This window comes from Haematobia irritans, chromosome 1 (assembly GCF_050003625.1).
Source record: "Haematobia irritans isolate KBUSLIRL chromosome 1, ASM5000362v1, whole genome shotgun sequence".
Lineage (NCBI taxonomy): Eukaryota > Metazoa > Arthropoda > Insecta > Diptera > Muscidae > Haematobia > Haematobia irritans.
In genome coordinates this window covers 85,175,954-85,201,960 of record NC_134397.1, presented here as the reverse complement: position 1 = coordinate 85,201,960, position 26,007 = coordinate 85,175,954, and the positions used below count along the sequence as shown (strand labels likewise).

The 26,007-nt window shown below is 32.7% G+C and overlaps 1 protein-coding gene across 6 annotated transcripts in view; it reads left to right on the top strand.

Moving 5' to 3' along the window:
• The window catches only part of nAChRalpha4 (nicotinic acetylcholine receptor alpha4), a 220,107-nt gene that overhangs the window by 187,566 nt on the left and 6,534 nt on the right, over positions 1-26,007 (top strand). For 5 of the 6 annotated variants that reach the window (XM_075291042.1, XM_075291039.1, XM_075291040.1 and 2 more), the window contains 3 exons: positions 479-615; positions 5,756-5,899; positions 20,956-21,202. In XM_075291042.1, coding sequence (XP_075147157.1) covers positions 479-615; positions 5,756-5,899; positions 20,956-21,202 — 528 coding nt within the window. Of the gene's footprint in view, positions 1-478; positions 616-5,755; positions 5,900-20,955; positions 21,203-26,007 lie in introns of those variants that run through there. The other variant, XM_075291044.1, reaches the window with a different exon arrangement.

Here is a 26,007-nt window from a genome sequence, read left to right as displayed (position 1 = left end):
CGCGGCAACCATGTCCAAACATGTTTTTTTTTCTGTGCGTGCAACATATACGATACTCCCAAACACATTCTGCTTCAAGATTATTTTAAGATTATTTTTAAGATTATTTGCATCCACGCATATTATATTTAAAAAATGTTATGTCCCAAACATACTATGTTCTATACATATGTATGTCCCAAACATATGCTAGTTTATGAACATTATGTGCTTGCACTTAAAAATACTGTGCTAACAATTTCAGTTCCAAATATATAATTTTCACACCCAAACATATGAGAAACCGTCTTTTTCGTCCGTATAGTACTGAATCTTCTCTCCCGATATTTGTGTTTAAATGTTAACCACGTAATTTGAAGTAACCGACAATACTCGTATATGTACATATCCGTTATTATACCTGTGCATAATTTGCATAAGTGTGAACATTTGATATTATACATAGAAATTTCTCTTCATTTTCATTTCTCTTCAACAGGTCACACTCTCCATATCCATTCTTATTAGCCTCCATGTGTTCTTCTTATTGGTTGTAGAGATTATACCACCAACGTCGCTAGTCGTGCCTCTTTTAGGAAAATACCTAATATTTGCAATGATTCTGGTATCCATAAGGTAAATATGCATATGTAAATATTTGTATGTAACTTTATATTATTTTTGCATATTAATTATATATATTTTATATTTTTTAATTATAATTGTTATAAAGCTAAGAGAGAGAGAGAGTTCTTATTTGAGCATCTGACTACAAAAGTCAGTTGCAACGAGTCACTACACACAAAAAAAATTGATTCAATTAAAAATTTAATTGATGTTGATTGCAAAACTCAATTAATTTAATAATTAAAAAGGTAACTATTTTTAATTACTTTCTGAATTGGCTTAGAGTTTTTATTTGGATTAACAAATGATCGTTTGAAATACATTTTTAATTAAAATTAAAAAAAAAATCAGCACTTTTTTTAACTGAATTAGTCTTCCGAATTTGATTAAAAAGTTAATTGTATAAATTAATTATTTAATTAAAAATTTTACAATTTTCAATCATTGACTTAATTAACTTAATGTTTCTATCATGATTAAAAAGTTAATTGTATCAATTAATTTATTAATTGAAAAAATTTTCAACTTCAATTAACTTTTTAATTGGAAATATTTTGGTGATATTTTTTCTGTGTATGTATTTGAAACTATCCTGTTGGAAATTGAGTTAGCTTTAAGCTAACAAATAGTTAGTTATGACTGAGTCACAGGTGCTCACTCATTTCCATTGCAAAGTCCTATTCACACAGAAAAAATTTTCACGAAAATTTTTACAATTAAAATCTTAATTGAGTTTTAAAAAATATTCAATTAAAAATTTAATTGATTCAACAAATTTTTTAATTGAAATAAAAATCAATCACACAATTTAATAGTATCTATTAAATATTTAATTGGATAAATTAATTTTTTAATTGACTGTCAATTAATTTGTTAATTGATACTATCATTTCTGTGATTGAAGACATTTCAATTAAAAAATTAATTGGATCAATTAATTTCGTGATTGAATCAGAAAAATTTTTTTTTGTGCAGTTTTAATAAGTGTTGTCGTTGGAGCGAGTTTCAGCAAACCATAATTAAGATCAAGATGAGTTAATTTTTGGCTGATAATATATGATCAAAATATGAGTTGTCTTCTAATTGCACTCTCAAAAAAATCTCTTCTGTCACATATACTCCCAAACACATTCAGCTTCAAGCATATATATATTCAGGATTGGTCCTAAGAAAATATTGTTTGTATTTGTATTTTTCAAACATATTATGTTTTACTTTTCATGAAATTTTATTTGTGTGTATATATTTTTAAAACGCCTATTGGTTACTTCCATTTTCTTACTTGCAGCATACTCTCTCTTCCTAAACACACATATGTTTATAGGCAGTTTCTAAATTAATATATGTTTGCATGCACACATGTTATATTTAAAAAATGTTATGTCCCAAACATAATATCGATGCCCTCATTCCAGAGTACGCTAAGTCGACTTAGCATGTTTTGATGGAGTTCGCTGTTTTTTATTCGGATTGATGTGAATTGCATCCTGTCAAAAGTTCGAATTTATTGGACATTTCCATCAAAAGTTGGTTAATATAATACTTAGCCTGTGTCTAAATGTGCCTGTGTAATTTCTTTCAAAAGTTATGGTTAATACTGTACTTAGCCTGTGTCTAAAGTTTTAAAAAATGTCCAATCCAAACAGGGCAAAAAGCTTTGTTCGGTCTAAAGTGGTCTAAGTCATTTTTAGCCATGTTCTATTATCACTATTTTGAGTTCGTACATACTAAAAAAAAAAATATAAAAAAATATGATTTTGAGACCGAAAATAAGGAAATTTCTATCTTATACGGGTTTTGAGAAATTTTAAAAAACAAAACTTGTTTCTTGTTTCCTGTAAAATTCACTTTTTAGACTTAGCGCACTTTGGAATGTAGACATGTTCTAACGTATTAACATATATGTTGCAAACATGTTTAGCTAGTTTATGAACATTATATGCTTGCACGTATAAATAATGTGCTACAAACTTGAGTTCCAAACAAATATGTACACCGAAACATATGAAAAACAGTCTTTTACGTCGGTGTAAATAGTTTATGACGATAACCACAGAGGCTAATAAAATGTTTTTTTTTTTTAAACTATTTTTCATGAAAAAATAATATGTATACAGTATCGGACAAAACATTTGCAAATATCATAAGCTTTTCAATATTTTGCCATAAGAAAAAAGAGTGTTACAAAAATTTATTTATTTTTTTACACTATAACTAATATGTAAGAAAAAAAAATTATTTATTTAATTAATGTTTAACATTTTATGAGGCTAAATAGATGCATAGTACCAAAAAAAAGTTAATGTATTCTGAGGCTTAACATCCCAGCAAAAACTCTCATTACCGGTAATCTTGTAGGTAAGCCTATTTAAAAATTAATAACCACTTATTAATTGGCATCGCTCCGGATTACATTTACATACACATGTCCTAGGAGGAAAGTACTTCTCCCCGGGCATACTTTCGGCCATGAAGTAAGTAGTGCTATTAGAGCATATAATCACCTAATATGTAATCACTTATTGGTACACCCTCAAAAATAATCGCTTCTGTAACATATACTCCCAAACACAGTTTGCTTCAAGCATATAAATTTTTGGGTATTGTCCAAACATTTATATATTTGATTTCTTCCAATATATAATATGTTTGAAAGCATATTGGTCTAAACAATATAATATGTTTGGGTATTCTAAGTTCCAAACATTATGTATTTTTCCATCCAAATTGAATAATGTTTTCTTCCAAGAAACTATATGTTATTATGTGAACATATAATATGTTTGGAAACATTTTCAACCCAAAAATATTATATGCTTAGAAGAATTTTCTCCCAAAGAAGATTCTGCCTAATTGTATATTCCCTCACATTTCTCTCACTTCCACGAGTTTTTTTAGTTCTTAGAACCTTTTTCTGTAATACAAACATTGTAGAAGAAATTATTCAATTTTATAATTTTTTAAATTTTACCTTCTGCCGGACGGGGATTCGAACAGCGGACCACACAGTTTGTAAGCCAGCACACTATCCACTAGGCTACGTAGCTGATATGGTCATCAAGAGATAATTATCGTTATAAGTTATATTTATATAGCATAGCTTGCGGCGCCCACGAGCCGTTGCAAACAACATTGTTTAACAACATAACATTGTTAAACATACATTTGTTGGAGACGTGGATCAGTGGTTGGTACGTCCGGCTTGCATGCCAAGGGTCCTGGGTTCGATCCCTGCTTCGACAGACACCAATATTTTTTTTATTATTTTTATTTTTTTACATATATTCCACATACGTTCGGAATATCCCGAAAAGGTGTTCAACATTACATACTATTATATTAAATTTTTACTATGAAACTGTAAAGCGTGTCTTATAAAAGACTTAAAGTCAGAAAAGAACAGTTCTTCATATAAACGAAATGGACTGAGTTCAAATCATATATTATTTTTTTATTGCAAAAATAAAAATTTTGTAACAAAAAAAGGTTTTTGTATACATGTTTGAAATTTTCGAAGAAATTCAAAAACTCTTACAAAAGAAGAACGTGAAGTCGAGTATATATATATATAAATATTTTTCCATCGAATCCCAAGGTTAACGATAACCATTCAAAAGTACATTATATTTAAATTCTAAACAGTAAATTTACAACCAGCACATAAATTTATTTTGGTGTGCACAATTTTTTGCTAGCATGTAGCACCATTAATTTGGAAATACAAATAAATATGCATTTTTATTAACGAATAATTTTGTACTTGATTTAATTTTTAAGGCCGGTATAAAGTTGGCATTATCGCGTTAAAATGGCAATAAACTTATTCAATTGTTGCTTTGGATCCCCACCATGTTATAAAACAATTTACCGAAAAAAGTTATAATGTTATTTTGGTTTTACCGATTCGAGTTTTGCCACTAAAATGAGAAATAATTTTAGCGGCAAAACTCGAACTCAATGCCCGCTTTTATTTTCGAAAGAATCCATCAACTCCTCTTGGACTACTCATTAATAAAGAGGAACTAATCTTTGTTTTTATAGATCTTACGGTTTAATTTTTCACATTTTCCCCCTGAAAAAAAAATATAGTCGTGAGGCCAAAGAGTTCATGTCCCTAAAATAACAATACAAATTTTGCTTAGCTTAGAAGACGCATTTCTCTAATATAAAGTTTTTTCCATGTTCAAAAGTCGATAAACTTTTCAATGAAGTCGTGTTGTTCTTATAATTAAGTGATTTGACTTGAAAATGGGTATCATAACATGAAAGAAAACATTTTTGGACTAAGGTCAACTTGACTTTAATAATTCAGACAAATTCTTTAAAATTAACGAAATTGTCTTTAAATTTGTTGCATTTTTGCATCTTGACTACAAAGCAAAAAATCGTTAAGAAAATAGGATAAGTTTTTCAACACTTTATTTTGAAGACGAATTGTGTCTTAAAAGTATCCTTATTTTGTAAATTTATACTTCTTTATATTCACACATAGTATTTTTCCAATCTTTAATGAAATTTTCTTTGTGTATATATACGAGTATTTTTAAGGCGCCAATTGGTTACTTTCATTATTTTACTTTATGTCTCTCTCTCTCTCTCTCTAAACACATATATGTTTATAGTCTATATCGAAATTAATATATGTTTGCATCCAAGCATATTATATTTACAAACATTTTATGTCCCAAAAATAATATGTTCTAACATATTAACATATACGTCCCAAACATGTTATGCTAGTTTATGAACATTATATGCTTGCACTTAAAAATATTGTGTTTAAAATTTTGAGTTCCAAACATATAATTTTTACACCCAAACATATGAAAAACAGTATTTTTCGTCCGTGCATGGAGGATTACTGTACCACCAGGAGAGAAATTCGTAATGACGATGACGATGAAAATATTAAAATATTCCAAATAATAGAACAAATATAAAGTCGAAACTTGTTGCATATAAGTTTTGTTTCACAAATTAAACTACAAATAAGAATAATTTAGGGATGGAAAATAAATTATGTTTCTATTGTTTTTGGTTTACACGAAAACATTGATTTTCCATTTGTTATTTCATTTCTACAAATTCACAAAAAAAAAACACTTTTAGCCTCAAATTATAAGTTCAATAACAATTTATTTCTTTTCAGTATATGTGTCACAGTGGTGGTTTTAAATGTGCACTTTCGATCACCTCAGACTCATCGAATGGCGCCATGGGTAAAGAACGTATTCATCGATCATCTACCAAAGTTTCTATTTATTAAAAGACCCATATACAATTTTGACACCAGGTAAGTGAAAAATAAATTACATTGGTCGTTTTACATTTTCACACACAAAGAAAATTTCATTGAAATTGAGCCGTCGACATATTTTCATTAGACAATGAAAATATCCGTTAATAATAACGAAAAATTTTCTCAATGTTAATGACACATTTAGATAATATAACGAAGTTTTTTCTAACAGTGCAGATTATTTTTGATTAGCTGACAAAATATCCAAAATAAAATTATTTTATAAAAAAATTTTTGAAATGTTGGAATTGCTTTAAAAAGATGGCAGAAAAATGTCGAGAAAATTGTATCCATGAATGATGGAAAGAATTCCTTCAATTATTGTATCAATTTTCAGATATTTCGAAGCAAACATTGATAATTGTGCAGGTTCCCTTTGTCACTTGTTAAACAATAGGCCTGTTTTCTTTTAGTACTGGATGCAACATTTATATGAGCTATCCATAACATCGCTGCACTCGTGTTCTATCCAGAACAACTCATCAGTGCAAGTGTCGCCAGTATTGCCAGTAGGGCTGTCATTCGGGATCCTGCAATTTTTGGTATTTTTAAATATTTTGAGCAATAACAATCTGCAGCATCAAACGATTATAGTACATTAAGCAAACTTAGTTTAATTCAGTTTTATGAAAACCATCTCTTAAGTTGGTTATTAAGTTCGAGTTTAGCCGCCAAAATAAAAAAGAATAAACTCTTAACATTTTTTGTATTGTAACAACTTGGTGTTTTCCTTTAAAATTAATTATTAAAGAATAGTAACCGTTAAAACGGATGAGCGCGATAATGTGATTTTAATACCAGTCTTTAGCCGTTAAAATCGCCATTTTTCACTTTTCTTTAATAATCCATCTTAAAATTATAAACTTTGTGGAAAGTTGTTTGGACTATTCCCCATCCAGTAGTGGGATTCTGTATTCAATTTTTAAGATGAATCGCATCGTTACGAAGGGATAACAAAAAATATAACAACCAAGCTATTTGGTAGTCTTTTTAAACTACATGTCCAAACGTTTAAAATTTGCTGTGTTGTTTTCTTTGCAGATAACAATCATCGTTAAGTAAACAACGAACAATTTTTGGTTGTTTATTTTCTGAAATGCATTGACGTTATCAGCAGAAGATTTAATTCATGCCAAATTGTGCGTTTAATGATGTAGGTTACTTTTAATAAGAAAAAATGGATCCATTCTCTATTAATAGTTTTCTGCAATATTTTAAAAACCCAAAGGTTCTAAGCCGTTCTAAGAATTTCATCGGGCGGAACTGCCTCAAATCGTCTCAAATTAAAAGGAATTTTATAGAGATTGTAAATATCGCACATTTGTCTCTTCCGGCTATGTGTATTTCATTTAAATTAGCAAACAATGTTTAATTTTCAAACTGTTTCTGTGCTATCCTTTCATTCCACCACATTTCGTGGCAGGTTTTCGCTTTCCCTCATGAAAAGGAAAAATGTGATTTTTTGTTACACAATAAATAAAAGTTTAGCCATAAACGTGTAAGTTTAGAGATTGACTTATGGTACTCCACATAGATGTAATTTGTCCCCCCCTTTTTGTTATTTCTATCGTTGCGAGATTTTAATAAAATTCATCCCAGAAGAAGTTGGAAATTACCAACGAAACGTCGTATAAAAATATAAAGTAAAGTCTTTTTATTTGCATATTTAGAGACCTTAAAAGCCCGATTTAGAATTAATCTAAAAGAATCCAAAAATAATAAACAATCAAGGTCGTATAAAAACCAACAATTTAGATAATAATTTGTATATAGAATCGGTGTAAGTACAAAAATTTAAAACAAAAATCCACAAATTTTGTCCACATTATATCAATTCTTTCAAAGATAATAAAAGAGGAAGATGGGAGATTGGCTACTGAGCACATCAAACCATTTACCACATTAGTTTAATACTCGAACCAAACGCGTATACGACAGGTATTGACATAGCATTAAAATGCACATAAAAAGAAACTAAGAGCACGAAATAAATTTCCATAAAGGGGAAAATGTAATTCTTTTTGTTTTTGCCTAAAATTTATCATTATTTCATTAAGAAAATTAAATTTTTCATTTAAAAAATAAAAACTAAAAACAACTAAAAGGTTACATACATGTATTAAACTAATCTGGTAAATGCAACATGTGGTATGACGCAAGCCAATCTCCCATCTTCCTCTTTTATTATCTTTGAATTCTTTAAGCATTGTTGTTGTTTTTTTATTTCAGCTTAAAACCATGCATTGACTAAACTACAAGTGTAGCTTAACCAACGGAGGAAAAGAATGTTTGTCAAATTTTTTTCTTTTCCTCTGTTGGTTAAGCTACACTTGTAGTTTAGTCAATGCATGGTTTTAAGCTGAAATAAAAAAACAACAACAATGCTTAAAGAACAAAACCAACAATAACAAAACAAAACGAATGAAAAAAAGAGGAAGCACGCTAAAAATTGCAAAATTCAATTGCACTCAAATCGATGATTTGATGGTGGCAAAGGAAAAGAGAAATGTTTGTATGAATTTATTTCGGCATAAGCCGGCTATCATAAATCTTTTTTCGGAAGGTTCAAGTGTGGTTCACATTGGGTTTATTGAACTGCCTGAATTTATTCTGATAATTGGTTGATAGTTTTGCTGCAAGTAGAAGATGCTGATGAGGATTGTGGTAATTCCGAAACGTGCGTCCATCCAACCATCTTGCAGTCTATAGGGCTTTGCCCAAATAACTTTGACAAACTTTATTTTCCTCTGTAGGTTAAACTACACTTGTAGTTTAGTCAATGCATGGTTTTAAGCTGAAATAAAAAACAACATCAATGCGTAAACATATTACTTCAAAATTAGAACAACTTACCTTAGTTTTTAAATACAATTTTATTTATTTATTTATTTATATAGGCATTTGTTTCTTCAATAAAAGATATGTTTAATTAATATATTGAATATATTTACTAAGAATTAGCAGTATAAACTGGTCTTGAAATATTAGTTTATTATTCCACTATTTCCAATTTCCACATAATGTTGTCAACTGTAAAACGCATTTTTTCTTCTTCTTGTACTTTTCAATACCTACAAATATAAAAAATCAGGTTAGCGTCACTGAATATTACCTGATAATTGAAGATTCCAAAATGAAGACGGTCTTTTCTTTCTTTATACACCATCACGAACATTGATAGACGTATTGTTAGTTGTTTATGTTTAATAATTTTCAAAAACAAACGAAAACTTTTCTCACTAACTTATTTATTATATTATTTTACTTTTACAACTAAGAAAACAACCCACGCGCAAACATGTCGATTAAATCGATTACAGGTATCGATTACAGGTGGGAGCCACCGTGGTGCAATGGTTAGCATGCCCGTCTTGCATACACAAGGTCGTGGGTTCGATTCCTGCTTCGACCGAACACCAAAAAGTTTTTCAGCGGTGGATTATCCCACCTCAATAATACTGGTGACATTTCTGAGGGTTTCAAAGCTTCTCTAAGTGGTTTCACAGCAATGTGGAACGCCGTTCGGACTCGGCTATAAAAAGGAGGTCCCTTGTCATTGAGCTTAACATGGAATCGGGCAGCACTCAATGATAAGAGAGAAGTTCACCAATGTGGTATCACAATGGACTGAATAGTCTAAGTGAGCCTGATACATCGGGCTGCCACCTAACCTAACCTAACCTATCGATTACAGGTAGATAAAAGAAATATAGGAAAATTTCCTATATTCTAACGAGTGTGTTTCCTTAAGTTTTGAAAGGATTGGATACTTCTTAGAACGAATGAGCTAAAATATTTTTCTATGCCAAGTGTTATTCGTATGTATGATAAACTTTCTATAATAAAGGAATTCAGAATTATCATTTTAAAAGAAATTTTACTAAATTTAAGGAAACTTGGTTTTAGTTCGGGTTTTGTTTATTTTTACGAATGCTTTGTTATCAGTGAATAAAAATTTCTTGTTCTGTACTAAATTCTTATACCCAGCGAAGAAAACAGTATTAGTAAAACTACATGCCTTATTCTAGTTAATGAACTATTCCTAACTGCTTTCAGTTTAGGATTTTTTACTGAAACAAGTAAATTTTATTATTTCACACAAAAATTTACCTTAATGGAAATAAAATGGCTAAACTAAATTGATGAACATTTTTTCCTTTAGTTTCGACGGCAATTTTTTCTGTGTGTATTTCTTATGGGAAGTTCAAATACCGCGACGGAATACCGTGACGCCTAGCGGCGTGTCGCCAAACTAATATCTATTCTAATTCCTTGGCAATGATTGTATAGTGCTGCCATCGCATATCAAATTTTACTAGACATCCCCAATAAATACAAACGTTTGAAAAATGCTCAATTTCAACAATTTTTCAAATATTTTTTCAAAGGATTATGGTAATATTCAAGTTGAGAAATTGTTGAGAAAATCGCGTTCTCAACAAAAAACAGACATTACCCTCAACAGTGAAATTCAACACATTAGCAATAATATCTCAAGTGTTATCCTCAAATTGAAATGCATCGCTACTCAATAATTTTTCAAACAATTTTCGATGCGAGTCAAATTCACAATTAACATCGTTGCAAATACTTTTCAACCTATATTTGTATGAATGATATCCCCACTTCAAATTGAAAGTCAAAGCCAAAATTCTATGAATTTTGTATAATTTATTCATTTTCATCAAAATAAAATATATAATAATACACTACACTACAATACCAATTGATAAATAATAATCTTATTAAACATATCAACAAATAAGAACAAAAAAAAAAAACAAACAACAAAACTTTAAATATCTTAAACATTATTAGTAAACACTTTTGCATTGATAATTCGATTTCCTTCCTTTTGGTGTCATAAAACAGCATTAAAATTTATTAACCTGCGGGCAATTTGAAATTAGGAACGTACTGGACCGCGTGTTAGAATTGATTTCCAGCAGAAGAAATTCACAAAATATCCATTTTAAACTGATAATAGCATATGAATTAAACTGACGATGAGATGCACATTTTCATCCAGAAGTTGTTGATTTCAACAATTTGTTGTTTTTAACAATTTTAATTGGTTGCACTTGTAATGTTTCTGGAAACTTTTTCTTGTCGATAAGCCACTCATTTTTTAATGGTCAGCTTCTTAATGTTTGCAAGAATGTAGCATCCAAAGATTTTAGTTTTCTGCAAAGAGATATACATTTAGTGACTTCTTATATTACATGTTAGCCTGATACCGAAACAGGCAATTGACGTCCAAATGCATTATATCTAATTATACAATTATTTTTCGAGCTTTATGGACAGATATAGATTAAGGAACATGGTTAATAGAGCCATTGAAAAGAAAACGCCAGATACAAATCTATACACGCCTGGACTGTACATGTTTCGGTTCGGGCGAATGAACCTTTCCACAGCCTTTAGTATAGATCTGGCTGGGAGAGATAACTCAATTTTGGGCCCTTTATGTTAACTCCAAAAACAAACGAAAACTTTTCTCACTAACTTATTTATTATATTATTTTACTTTTACAACTAAGAAAACAACCCACGCGCAAACATGTCGATTAAATCGATTACAGGTATCGATTACAGGTGGGAGCCACCGTGGTGCAATGGTTAGCATGCCCGTCTTGCATACACAAGGTCGTGGGTTCGATTCCTGCTTCGACCGAACACCAAAAAGTTTTTCAGCGGTGGATTATCCCACCTCAATAATACTGGTGACATTTCTGAGGGTTTCAAAGCTTCTCTAAGTGGTTTCACAGCAATGTGGAACGCCGTTCGGACTCGGCTATAAAAAGGAGGTCCCTTGTCATTGAGCTTAACATGGAATCGGGCAGCACTCAATGATAAGAGAGAAGTTCACCAATGTGGTATCACAATGGACTGAATAGTCTAAGTGAGCCTGATACATCGGGCTGCCACCTAACCTAACCTAACCTATCGATTACAGGTAGATAAAAGAAATATAGGAAAATTTCCTATATTCTAACGAGTGTGTTTCCTTAAGTTTTGAAAGGATTGGATACTTCTTAGAACGAATGAGCTAAAATATTTTTCTATGCCAAGTGTTATTCGTATGTATGATAAACTTTCTATAATAAAGGAATTCAGAATTATCATTTTAAAAGAAATTTTACTAAATTTAAGGAAACTTGGTCTTAGTTCGGGTTTTGTTTATTTTTACGAATGCTTTGTTATCAGTGAATAAAAATTTCTTGTTCTGTACTAAATTCTTATACCCAGCGAAGAAAACAGTATTAGTAAAACTACATGCCTTATTCTAGTTAATGAACTATTCCTAACTGCTTTCAGTTTAGGATTTTTTACTGAAACAAGTAAATTTTATTATTTCACACAAAAATTTACCTTAATGGAAATAAAATGGCTAAACTAAATTGATGAACATTTTTTCCTTTAGTTTCGACGGCAATTTTTTCTGTGTGTATTTCTTATGGGAAGTTCAAATACCGCGACGGAATACCGTGACGCCTAGCGGCGTGTCGCCAAACTAATATCTATTCTAATTCCTTGGCAAAGATTGTATAGTGCTGCCATCGCATATCAAATTTTACTAGACATCCCCAATAAATACAAACGTTTGAAAAATGCTCAATTTCAACAATTTTTCAAATATTTTTTCAAAGGATTATGGTAATATTCAAGTTGAGAAATTGTTGAGAAAATCGCGTTCTCAACAAAAAACAGACATTACCCTCAACAGTGAAATTCAACACATTAGCAATAATATCTCAAGTGTTATCCTCAAATTGAAATGCATCGCTACTCAATAATTTTTCAAACAATTTTCGATGCGAGTCAAATTCACAATTAACATCGTTGCAAATACTTTTCAACCTATATTTGTATGAATGATATCCCCACTTCAAATTGAAAGTCAAAGCCAAAATTCTATGAATTTTGTATAATTTATTCATTTTCATCAAAATAAAATATATAATAATACACTACACTACAATACCAATTGATAAATAATAATCTTATTAAACATATCAACAAATAAGAACAAAAAAAAAAACAAACAACAAAACTTTAAATATCTTAAACATTATTAGTAAACACTTTTGCATTGATAATTCGATTTCCTTCCTTTTGGTGTCATAAAACAGCATTAAAATTTATTAACCTGCGGGCAATTTGAAATTAGGAACGTACTGGACCGCGTGTTAGAATTGATTTCCAGCAGAAGAAATTCACAAAATATCCATTTTAAACTGATAATAGCATATGAATTAAACTGACGATGAGATGCACATTTTCATCCAGAAGTTGTTGATTTCAACAATTTGTTGTTTTTAACAATTTTAATTGGTTGCACTTGTAATGTTTCTGGAAACTTTTTCTTGTCGATAAGCCACTCATTTTTTAATGGTCAGCTTCTTAATGTTTGCAAGAATGTAGCATCCAAAGATTTTAGTTTTCTGCAAAGAGATATACATTTAGTGACTTCTTATATTACATGTTAGCCTGATGCCGAAACAGGCAATTGACGTCCAAATGCATTATATCTAATTATACAATTATTTTTCGAGCTTTATGGACAGATATAGATTAAGGAACATGGTTAATAGAGCCATTGAAAAGAAAACGCCAGATACAAATCTATACACGCCTGGACTGTACATGTTTCGGTTCGGGCGAATGAACCTTTCCACAGCCTTTAGTATAGATCTGGCTGGGAGAGATAACTCAATTTTGGGCCCTTTATGTTAACTCCTTATGGAGAAAACATTTGGGAAATTTCCTCTTACAAATTGAATAATTTTTTCTCCCACTGTACATCATATTTTCATATAACTTACAAGTCCCTTAATCTTATTTTTATTTCGTTTTGTTACATAGTAATGCAACAACACGAAATTTATTTTTAGAAAGCTAATTTGTTAGAATTCACCTAAGTGGTGAACAGTCGAACAATGCTTATTGTTTCTACAGTCAACTACAACATATGACAATTAACAGAAACTGGTTTCCAGGATACAACAACAATTCTAACGCGTACATTAGTCGTGTTTTTCCTAGTTTTACGACGGGCTCATCGTTGCTTATTATATTACATGTTAGCCTGATACCGAAACAGGCAATTGACGTCCAAATGCATTATATCTAATTATACAATTATTTTTCGAGCTTTATGGACAGATATAGATTAAGGAACATGGTTAATAGAGCCATTGAAAAGAAAACGCCAGATACAAATCTATACACGCCTGGACTGTACATGTAATATAATAAGCAACGATGAGCCCGTCGTAAAACTAGGAAAAACACGACTAATGTACGCGTTAGAATTGTTGTTGTATCCTGGAAACCAGTTTCTGTTAATTGTCATATGTTGTAGTTGACTGTAGAAACAATAAGCATTGTTCGACTGTTCACCACTTAGGTGAATTCTAACAAATTAGCTTTCTAAAAATAAATTTCGTGTTGTTGCATTACTATGTAACAAAACGAAATAAAAATAAGATTAAGGGACTTGTAAGTTATATGAAAAGATGATGTACAGTGGGAGAAAAGATGATTCAATTTGTAAGAGGAAATTTCCCAAATGTTTTCTCCATAACGAGTTAACATAAAGGGCCCAAAATTGAGTTATCTCTCCCAGCCAGATCTATACTAAAGGCTGTGGAAAGGTTCATTCGCCCGAACCGAAACATGTACAGTCCAGGCGTGTATAGATTTGTATCTGGCGTTTTCTTTTCAATGGCTCTATTAACGATGTTCCTTAATCTATATCTGTCCATAAACTGAAAAGTTGTTGCATTTGAAAAACGCTCATCCTGTGTTTATTGGGTCGTTGTTGCCTGGCCATGTGGACATTCTTTAATCTTCAAATAACTCAACAAAAAAGTAAAGTAAATAAAAGTATCGATAGTCGCACCATTCGATAGTTTCAATAAAAAACAATCGATAGTGCCGATAGTATGGGATATTTTGCAATAACTAATTATTTCCGATTTGAAATGATTTTCATTAAACAAAAGTATCATCATTTCTCTTGTGCGATTGATACTCATTTTCATTAAACAAAAGTATGATCATTTCTCTTGTGCGATTGATACTCACATTTTATTGAGTTTAGATTATTCAAAACGAATAAGCAAAAAACAACGAAAAAAGCTACTTCAATTGCTAATTACTAAGGTCCATTTGAAATGGTGGATCCAGTTTTCCTAAAAAAAACGTAAGGTCCTAGATTTTTCACCGACAATCCGACGAAAATCATTGCAAAATTTGTCACAAAGGACTGAATAGTATGTGAGCCTGAAATAAATCGGGCTGTCACTTTAACCTAATATTCTAAATTTGATTTAAAATTGGTGTTAATTACTTGTTACAAAATAAGAGGAGTAACATTTCATTTCATGCCGCCATATTTAGAGAAAAAGAATCTTGTTTTAAAATAAGACATCTTTAGACATTAAAATAAATGAGAATTGTTCATTTTTGGTTTATTATTACCTACATTAGTACATAGCATAGCCGGCATTTTTTAGTGAACTGGGTTTCTTCGATAGTATCGCTATCGGTAATAAATATCGATAGTACCTTAAAAATAAAACTGTCGATAGTTTTGTAGCTCTATATTACATGTTTTTATTCAACTCCTTTATATTTAAAAATCATGCTATATTGACCATCAAAAACACAAGAAAAGACAAAATCTTTGCCGACAAGCTTATTGTAAAGGGTGATTTGTTAAGAGCTTGATAACTTTTTTTTTAAAAAAACGCATACAATTTGCAAAATCTCATCGGTTCTTTATTTGAAACGTTAGATTGGTCCATGACATTTACTTTTTGAAGATAATTTCATTTAAATGTTGACCGCGGCTGCGTCTTAGGTGGTCCATTCGGAAAGTCCAATTTTGGGCAACTTTTTCGAGCATTTCGGCCGGAATAGCCCGAATTTCTTCGGAAATGTTGTCTTCCAAAGCTGGAATAGTTGCTGGCTTATTTCTGTAGACTTTAGACTTGACGTAGCCCCACAAAAAATAGTCTAAAGGCGTCAAATCGCATGATCTTGGTGGCCAACTTACCGGTCCATTTCTTGAGATGAATTGTTCTCCGAAGTTTTCCCTCAAAATGGCCATAGAATCGCGAGCTGTGTGGCATGTAGCGCCATCTTGTTGAAACCACATGTCAACCAAGTTCAGTTCTTCCATTTTTGGTAACAAAAAGTTTGTTAGCATCGAACGATAGCGATCGCCATTCACCGTAACGTTGCGTCCAACAGCATCTTTGAAAAAATACGGTCCACCAGCGTACAAACCACACCAAACAGTGCATTTTTCGGGATGCATGGGCAGTTCTTGAACGGCTTCTGGTTGCTCTTCACTCCAAATGCGGCAATTTTGCTTATTTACGTAGCCATTCAACCAGAAATGAGCCTCATCGCTGAACAAAATTTGTCGATAAAAAAGCGGTTTTTCTGCCAACTTTTCTAGGGCCCATTCACTGAAAATTCGACGTTGTGGCTCGTTAGTAAGTCTATTCATGATGAAATGTCAAAGCATACTGAGCATCTTTCTCTTTGACACCATGTCTGAAATCCCACGTGATCTGTCAAATACTAATGCATGAAAATCCTAACCTCAAAAGAATCACCCTTTATGTTGTTTATCGTCGCTGCAAAAAGTTTTGCACGCTAAGGATCGTTTATACTTAATAAAGGCACAAATTTATTTAAAAAATCTGGATCGTTTATACTTAATGAAGGCACAAATTTATTTAAAAAATCTGGATTTCGAAAAATCTCTGGATTCAAAATAAAATATCCCGGGATTTCCCGAATAACAAGCGCAATTGCCAGGATGAATTTTCGTAAAGACACATTTGTTTGATTCATAATAGCAATTTATTGTGATTAATTTGTTCAAATAAGACTATTAAAAAATTAAAAGCAATAAAGTGTTAAAAATAATCGCAGTAATTAATAATTGTTACTATTTGAACATTATTTTCTGCCTCTGGATTGAAAAAGTTTATGCCAGTGTTGCGCAATTATTTACATTCGATGATTTTTTATACCCATAATTAATTCCGATATCGGCTTGTATCAGATGAAATTTTATCATCAATTTTTAAATTATTACCATGTTTCTACAACAGAGCCCTTTCCTTTATTTTTTTTTCATAAAAACTTTTACTTAGTACACTATATTGGCTGTGAAACTAAAATAATACACATCAATATTGGCTATATTGCAAACAAATAGCTTCAGGGTACTCAATGATACTGTGCGCATCCTCAATATGGAATAATTTCAATGTGTTTAAACCACCGTGGTGCAATGGTAAGCATGCCCGCCTTGCATACACAAGGTCGTGGGTTCGATTCCTGCTTCGACCGAACACCAAAAAGTTTTTCAGCGGTGGATTATCCCGTTCGGACTCGGCTACCAAAAGGAGGTCCCTTGTCATTGAGCTTAACATGGAATCGGGCAGCACTCAGTGATAAGAGAGAAGTTCACCAATGTGGTATCACAATGGACTGAATAGTCTAAGTGAGCCTGATACATCGGGCTGCCACCTAACCTAATGTGTTTAACACGGCGGCTCTGAAAAAATCCATCTCTACAACTGCTTTATATATATATATAAAACCCCAAGAAAGTGACCATCGGGGATAGATTCGTATGTCGTTTTTAAAACTGCACACTAATTTCTTTACTTAATTTATTGTGTGTTTTAAACGGGCTATAGACAGTTCGGACACCATCTATAAATACTAATATACTAAGAGTACCAAAGATTTAGCTCCATTATCTGTCGATTCCCCAACCTATTCATGTTGGAGGGTATACTTTTTTATAATGTATTAATATATTGTATTTAAGTATATGTACCTTCCTATCATCTAAAAAATATAAATAAAATGCAGTATTTTGTTATTCAATTCGGTCATGGTGCTTTAAAGTTGGGAGATACAACCAAATGAAGAAGGGAGCAACGACCAATTTCATCGTCTGACACAGCCAACTCCATATATAGTATTAGTTGGGTTTCCCATCATTCGATTGAGTCGACCGAATTTGTTGGGTGTCACAACTGCTAAGTGATAGTTGCTATAACTGCCAAAAGCAGGTTGGCAATAAATTCGATTGTCACAACCAATCTGTATTCTCTGTGTATACTTATGAATGATTATATAATCAAATTATAATTTCAGTACACACAGAGAAGAGAGTGGTTGGAATTCCGTTGTAGTAATAAACATTCTACATTTAGAAATAAATATAGGTTGTTTATACCAATTTTCTGTATTTATATGTATTTGTTCGTAACTGTAACTATTTGGTGAGACTTTCAACAGAATTTATATCATGCTACAAAATAAATGGTAGTAGCAACCAAATCTACCTCCTTTGTAAAATTTTGAGTCAAATTAGTTGATACGATCAACCGTAAGGAAATTTTTTAACTATCATTTAGTTGCCAACATTTTCATATAGCATTCACAGCCAAATGGCGTTTGAAATTTTTAAATGTCATTTGCGTTAATAAAAATTAATTGAAGTAGAAAAATGTATTTTATTTCAAACTTTTAAATCGAAGCAACAAAATGGGTCAAAAATGTCGATGCTTCTTATATCTTCACCATGGATGGGACCGCAACACCTTATGGATAATCTAAGGAGAGGACAATGGTTTGTACTCGATATATTTTTTTAGATAATTCAAAATAACTCCATGTACCCCATTTCTAGCATGTAAATTTGGAGATTGTGATTCAGCTTGGATCCTGGATCCAGTTTGATCCGAATGTTTGTAGGAGTTAAAATCGCGGACTAGTTGAGACCCGACAATATTGTACCCTGCACCATTCGTGAATTGTGGGTTTTTGGACAATATTTGGCCAAATCAGAAGCCGAAGGCGTAACTTCACTTTAACAGATTCTGTAGAAAGTATGCAATTGCGCTGTGTAGACTACATGTCTACAATATGGGTAAAGCAAATTGTGTGTATAATGGTGGAATTCTGGCCATATTTCATCAAATTGGAAGAACATATATCTAAATCTGAGCCGATTTGGATAATGTGAAATCTACTCTCTGTGTAAAATATCAAGTCAAAATATCAAATCAAGTCTTGTTTAGTCTCGTGGATAAAATATGTATGTGGATTATTGTCATATTTCCCCCTTCAAACCAACATATATTGGAGCTATAACAAAATGGAATAATAATAAAATACTTAATAAACAACTGAATTTCTCTCATTAAAACATTTGATATGGGTAGCGTTATTTAGATAGCGGGACCAATTTTTTTTATAATTCGGTTATATGTACTTCGATGGTTGATCAACACAACCGAATGATGAAGGTGACAAAATCAACTCTTTATGTCATGTAAGCCATCCGTGCCATCGTTCGATTGGCAGGACCGAATTATTTGGGAGACACAACTGCCAAGTGATAGTAACTGCAACTACCAAAAGGAGGTTGGCAATAAATTCGATCGTCCCAACCAATCTGTATTCTCTGTGTAAGAACACAATCTTCTATGGGAGAAAATGCTTCGCATATATCTACTGTAAGTGCCTACACATTCAGTAGAAACCCATCTACTGGGCTCTGAAGTTTGTAGCCTAGTACACACAGAGAACAATTTGGTTGGAAATCGGTTCTGATAATGAAAATTCTACATTTAGAATTATATATTAGGTGTGTCAACCTATTTTCTTTAATGCAATCATCTTTTCATGCTTACTATCATTTGGCAATCATTTCAATAGAATTTGGTTTGTGATACAAGACAAATGGTTGAAGCAACAAAATCTATATATTTTGAAGCATTTGTTTCGAATTCTGTTGGCACAACCAACTTTAAATAAATTTCGTAACTGCCATTTAGCAATCAGAACTGGCATACAGTATTCACAACCGAATCCTATTTGAAATATTTTTAAATGTCACTCCAATTTTTGTTAATTACTTGGTTCTCAAAGAAGATATTTTTTTGTTTGTTTTTCAATTAAACGTAACAAATGACGATTTTTAAGGCGCTACAAAGTGGCATCCACAATGTTATTCAAAGCATTATTTTGGGGACGTAAGTAAAAGATACGTAACGATATAGGAGTGGATCATTTATGTTGGGTATATTATAGGGCATAAAAATCATACGTACCCCAATCGGATTTAATGACATATCTCCAGGATGCTTTGTGTACTTGGAACCTCACAGAGATGTCATTGTGAATAAATTGGTAGGTTCTGAACTGTTTATATAAACATGAGTGCACTAAAATCTAACTAATCTTATTTGATTTATTTTTAAACAATAATCCAATATGTCAACGTTGTACAACAGACACAAGTGGATACAAAGGGCCATGGACCAGATTATTTTTCATAATGCCTAACACACTATCGGGACGCACTCAGCAATAAGAAGAAGTTCATCACTTGTGGTTTCAAAATTGGCTTGCTTGTCCAAACGTGTCTGTAGGCACAGACCAAAATAACTTATAGCGACCAAAAATAACTTATATGCAAAAACTAGTAATACGGGTCCATTTTTATGCATTTTAATATTTAAAGAAAGTCGACTTTCAACTGAAGGTCATAATGGGATGTGTATTAAATTTTGTTTGCCCAACCGCCAAAACATTTTAAGGACATTAATTGCTATCATACATTGTATTTAGCTATACATCTTTAATACAAATATTTAAACGTATTTAAATCAAATAAAAAAATAAAATTTAAATGAAATTAATTTGTAATTGGGGATGGGCGACACAACCAAATGAAGGGAACAACCAATCTGTATTCTCTGTGTATATGGTGCTTCTTTGTCTCACCGTACTAGGTTAGGTATAAACTATTCAGTTCATTGTAATACCACAGGCCGATTCTATGTTCAGCTTAATGCTAACCATTACACCACGGTGCCTCCCTACCACTATACAAGATATTTGTGAAATCCGAGTATTAATACTATATATTCCGTTTAATGAACAATGAATTAACAAGTACCTATAACTGACATACAATTTTCTTATATTATTTTCAGTCTCACCGCAACAGGACCATTTGGGGGCAGTTGTCAAATTCATGGACCTATACCTCCACTCACGCAGTCTGAATCGGATGATATGACGGCTGTTCCCGATTTAGAAGTGGGACCTTCAGGAATCAAGAGCCCTATCCTTGCCAACGCGGGATTTTCACATACCAAATGCCCACCACGTGTTCATCGCAGCTGCTTTTGCGTTCAATTCATAGCGGAGCATACCAGAATGCAAGAAGATTCAACAAAAGTAAGCATGACATAATAACTTTCATTTATAGAAATTCCCTTTTAATTTATTGAATATGCATATTTACTATTAGCTTGCACTTATTATCCTTACAAGAAGTGTACCCTGATTTGCATACATAGATATGTATGCCACTGTGATAGTTTTGAGCAATTTCAATAACATTTCTAATAAAATACGTTTTTACAGTTTGTTTCTTTCAATAATCATATTTGAGAATCTCTATATACAGTGCACTCGCGGTAACGTGAACTAATTAAAACCAAGAGAGTTCACGTTAGCGAACTTCAGCGAATTTCAGAACAAAACATAGCCATATTCGGGAGTTTTACACGTTCTTGTGTGATATTCTTTAATTTTTGTTATTAGTAATCTTAAAAACTAAATTTAATTTCATGAAAAAATTAAAAAAAAAGAGATCGGAAAAACATCAGTGGGTATGTAGTTATAAAGCAATTTAAATTAATAATTAAAATTCACGAAAAAGCCAAACTAGATCACTAAAAAATTCCGTAAGTGTAATTGAAATTGTATTTGGCATTGTGAATCTGCTTTTAACGTCAAATTTCATGTTTTTCAGCGTTACGGAGTAGGTAGTGTAAGAAAAAGCGTGTTCACGTTATGCGGTGTTCACGTTACCGCGAGTGCACTGTATACGGGTTTTCCTAAATATGACTATACTGTCCTTGTTTTTTTTTTACCAGATTTTATTTAAATTCAAAACTAACTAAAGTGCACTTGCTAGTCAGCAAATCTGTGTATTTTTAGATATAGTACGTCCGATACATGTATTATCCGATACTTCAAAATATTGCGATATAGACGGATTTTCTGCAGCGAATTGAATTTGAAGAAATTCCATTTTTCTAACACCAATCTTTGGGTCACTAATTTTACGACTATTGTATTCCCTAATTAAGTAAATAAAGATCGATGTTGCGTTCTTTGGAATTTTTCTTTATTATTTTTGTATGCCCTCAACCACATAGTGGATAAAATATTTCTAGTCATAATCATCTCCCGAGTCGATCTAGCACTTGATGTCCGTGCGTCTGCCCATGTATTTTATGTTCGCAGGATTCCAGTCGCAGTTATTAACCGATTTTGATGAAATTTTAGTACAGGGGTTTTTCCGCACAAGAACGAATGATATTGAAATAATCGGATCAAATTTAGATATAGCTCCCATATACAATACGAAAATAATGGTACTTCGGTTTTTACTTTTTAATGTTGTTTATCAGCCGCAACGCTATGATCATCATTGCCGATTTTGTCACTACACGGATGAAAAAGACTGTTTTTCATATGTTTGGCTATAAACATTATATGTTTGGAACACAAATTTTTAAACACAATATTTTTGAGTGCAAGCATATAATGTTCATAAACTAGCATAACATGTTTGGGACATATATGTTAATATGTTAGAACATATTATGTTTGGGACATAAAATGTTTGTAAATATAATATGCTTGGATGCAAACATATATTAATTTAGAAATAGCCTATAAACATATATGTGTTTAGTAGCTTGGAGCGCTATTTAACAGGGAGCGATATTGAATTAAGTTGGTGGTTGTTGCTTGTTATTACAAAATTAACATTTTATTTTTCCTTGGGCAATTGATCAGCTACTTCTTTGATCCTTACAAACTGTGTGGTCCGCTGTTCGAATCCCCGTCCGGCAAAAGGTAAAATTAAAATAAAACAAGTATATACGGCCGTAAGTTCGGCCAGGCCGAAGCTTATGTACCCTCCACCATGGATTGCGTAGAAACTTCTTCTAAACGTACCAAGAGGCCAAATCTCGGGATCGGTTTATATGGGGGCTATATATGATTATAGACTGATATGGACCACTTTTGGCACTGTTGTTAAATATTGTATACTACCACCACGTGCCAAATTTCAACCAGATCGGATGAATTTTGCTTCTCCAAAAGGCACCGGAAGCCAAATCTGGGGATCGGTTTATATGGGTGTTATATATAATTATGGACTGATATGAACCAATTCCTGCATGGTTGTTGGATACCATATACTAACATCGCGTACCAAATTTCAACCGAATCGGATGAATTTTACTCTTCCAAGGGGGCTCCGGAAGTCAAATCTGGTGGTCGGTTTATATGGGGGCTATATATAATTATGCACCGATGTGGACCAATTTGTGCATGGTTATTAGAGACCATATACTAACACAATGTGCCAAATTTCAGCCGGATCGGATGAAATTTGCTTCTCTTAGAGGCTCCGCAAGCCAAATCGGGGTATCGGGGCTATATATAATTATGGACCGATGTGAACCAATTTTTGCATGGTTGTTAGAGACCATATACTAACACCATGTACCAAATTTCAGCCGGATCGGATGAAATTTGCTTCTCTTAGAGGCTCCACAAGCCAAATCGGGCGATCGGTTTATATGGGGGCTATATATAATTATGGACCGATGTGGACCAATTTTTGCATGATTGTTAGAGACCATATACTAACACCATGTACCAAATTTCAGCCGGATCGGATGAAACTTGCTTCTCTTAGAGGCTCCGCAAGCCAAATCGGGGGATCGGTTTATATGGGGGCTATATATAATCATGGACCGATATGGACCAATTTTGGCATGGTTGTTAGAGACCATATACTAACACAATATGCCAAATTTCAGCCGGATCGGATGAAAATTGTTTCTCTTAGAGGCTCTGCAAGCCAAATCGGTGGATCGGTTTATATGGGGGCTATATATAATTATGGACCGATGTGAACAAATTTTTGCATGGTTGTTAGAGACCATATACTAACACCATGTACTAAATTTCAGCCGGATCGGATGAAATTTGCTTCTCTTAGAGGCTCCGCAAGCCAAATCGGGGGATCGGTTTATATGGGGGCTATATATAATTATGGACCGATATGGACCAATTTTGGCATGGTTGTTAGAGACCATATACTAACACAATGTGCCAAATTTCAGCCGGATCGGATGAAAATTGTTTCTCTTAGAGGCTCTGCAAGCCAAATCGGGGGATCGGTTTATATGGGGGCTATATATAATTATGGACCGATGTGAACCAATTTTTGCATGGTTGTTAGAGACCATATACTAACACCATGTACCAAATTTCAGCCGGATCGGATGAAATTTGCTTCTCTTAGAGGCCTCGCAAGCCAAATTTGGGGGTCCGTTTATATGGGGGCTATACGTAAAAGTGGACCGATATGGCCCATTTGCAATACCATCCGACCTACATCAATAACAACTACTTGTGCCAAGTTTCAAGTCGATAGCTTGTTTCGTTCGGAAGTTAGCGTGATTTCAACAGACGGACGGACGGACGGACGGACGGACGGACGGACGGACGGACGGACGGACGGACGGACATGCTCAGATCGACTCAGAATTTCACCACGACCCAGAATATATATACTTTATGGGGTCTTGGAGCAATATTTCGATGTGTTACAAACGGAATGACAAAGTTAATATACCCCCCATCCTATGGTGGAGGGTATAAAAATCATACAATTGAATAATTTCTTCTATAATGTTTGTATTACAGAAAAAGGTGCTAAGAACTAAAAAATCTCGTGGAAGTGCGAAAGATGTGGGGGAATATACAATTGGGCAGAAACAAAATTTTGAGCATTCAGGTCGAAAACCTATGTTGTCAGCACCTATATTACCTGTTTATTTTCATAATTCATTATGATTGTAAATATATAAATAAATAAATAAAATTTTGAGAATTTTTTTTAAGCATATAATAATTTTAGGTGCAAAATGCTTCCAAACATATTATATGTTCATATAATAACATATTGTTGTTTTGGAAGACAACATTATTGAATTTGGATGCAAAAATACAAAATGTTTGGAACTTAGACTACCCAAACATATATTGTTTAGACCAATATGCTTTCAAACATATTATATATTGGAAGAGATCAAACATATAAATGTTTGGGCAATACCCAAAAATGTATATGCTTGAAGCAAAATATGTTTGGGAGTATATGTTACAGAAGCGATTTTTTGTGAGCGTGTAGATCCCAATTCGTTGTACCTTTATTTGAAAATTGTAATGAAAGCATATAGTTATGTGTGAATTTTATAACATTTACGGTCTTTTCTGAAGAGTGTTTCACAGTTTCGTTGTGGTTCACTTTTAATGAACAATTTTAGGTTAGGTTAAAGTGGCAGCCCGATTAAGATTCAGGCTCACTTAGACTATTCAGTCCATTGTGATACCACATTAACTAAAAGTACCTATTACATATGGGCACTTCTAGTTTTAACCGCTTAACCTTCTTGATTATTTTTCTTTGTTGAACCAACCAGATTGTTCCAAAAATATTAGCAGACTGCTTAAGTTAACGTTTTCCAGATCCGCCAGTAATCTGAAGCTATATGCTCCTAAAAGTTGCTTGCGCTTTACACAAAATGCAGGACACTCACACAAGAGGTGTTTAATTGATTCTTTTTCCTCCGCATCATGACAGCTCATACAATAGTCATTATACTTCGCGCCAATAGTTTTTGCAAAATCTCCTATCAGGCAGCGACCCGTTATAGCAGATATCAGGAGTGATACCTGACGTCTCGAGAACATTAGCATATCTAGTGTGCGGTTTAAGTTGAAATGGGGCCATATTTGCTTGGTGTCGTTACAACCCTTGCAATTCTCCCATCGAACATTTGCCATCATAACAGCCTTCTCACGCAGCATGAGCTTGCAGGTAGCTAGGGGCATACCAACAAATTCTAGTTCCCCTGGAATATGTAAGGTAGTCCCTAGCCTTG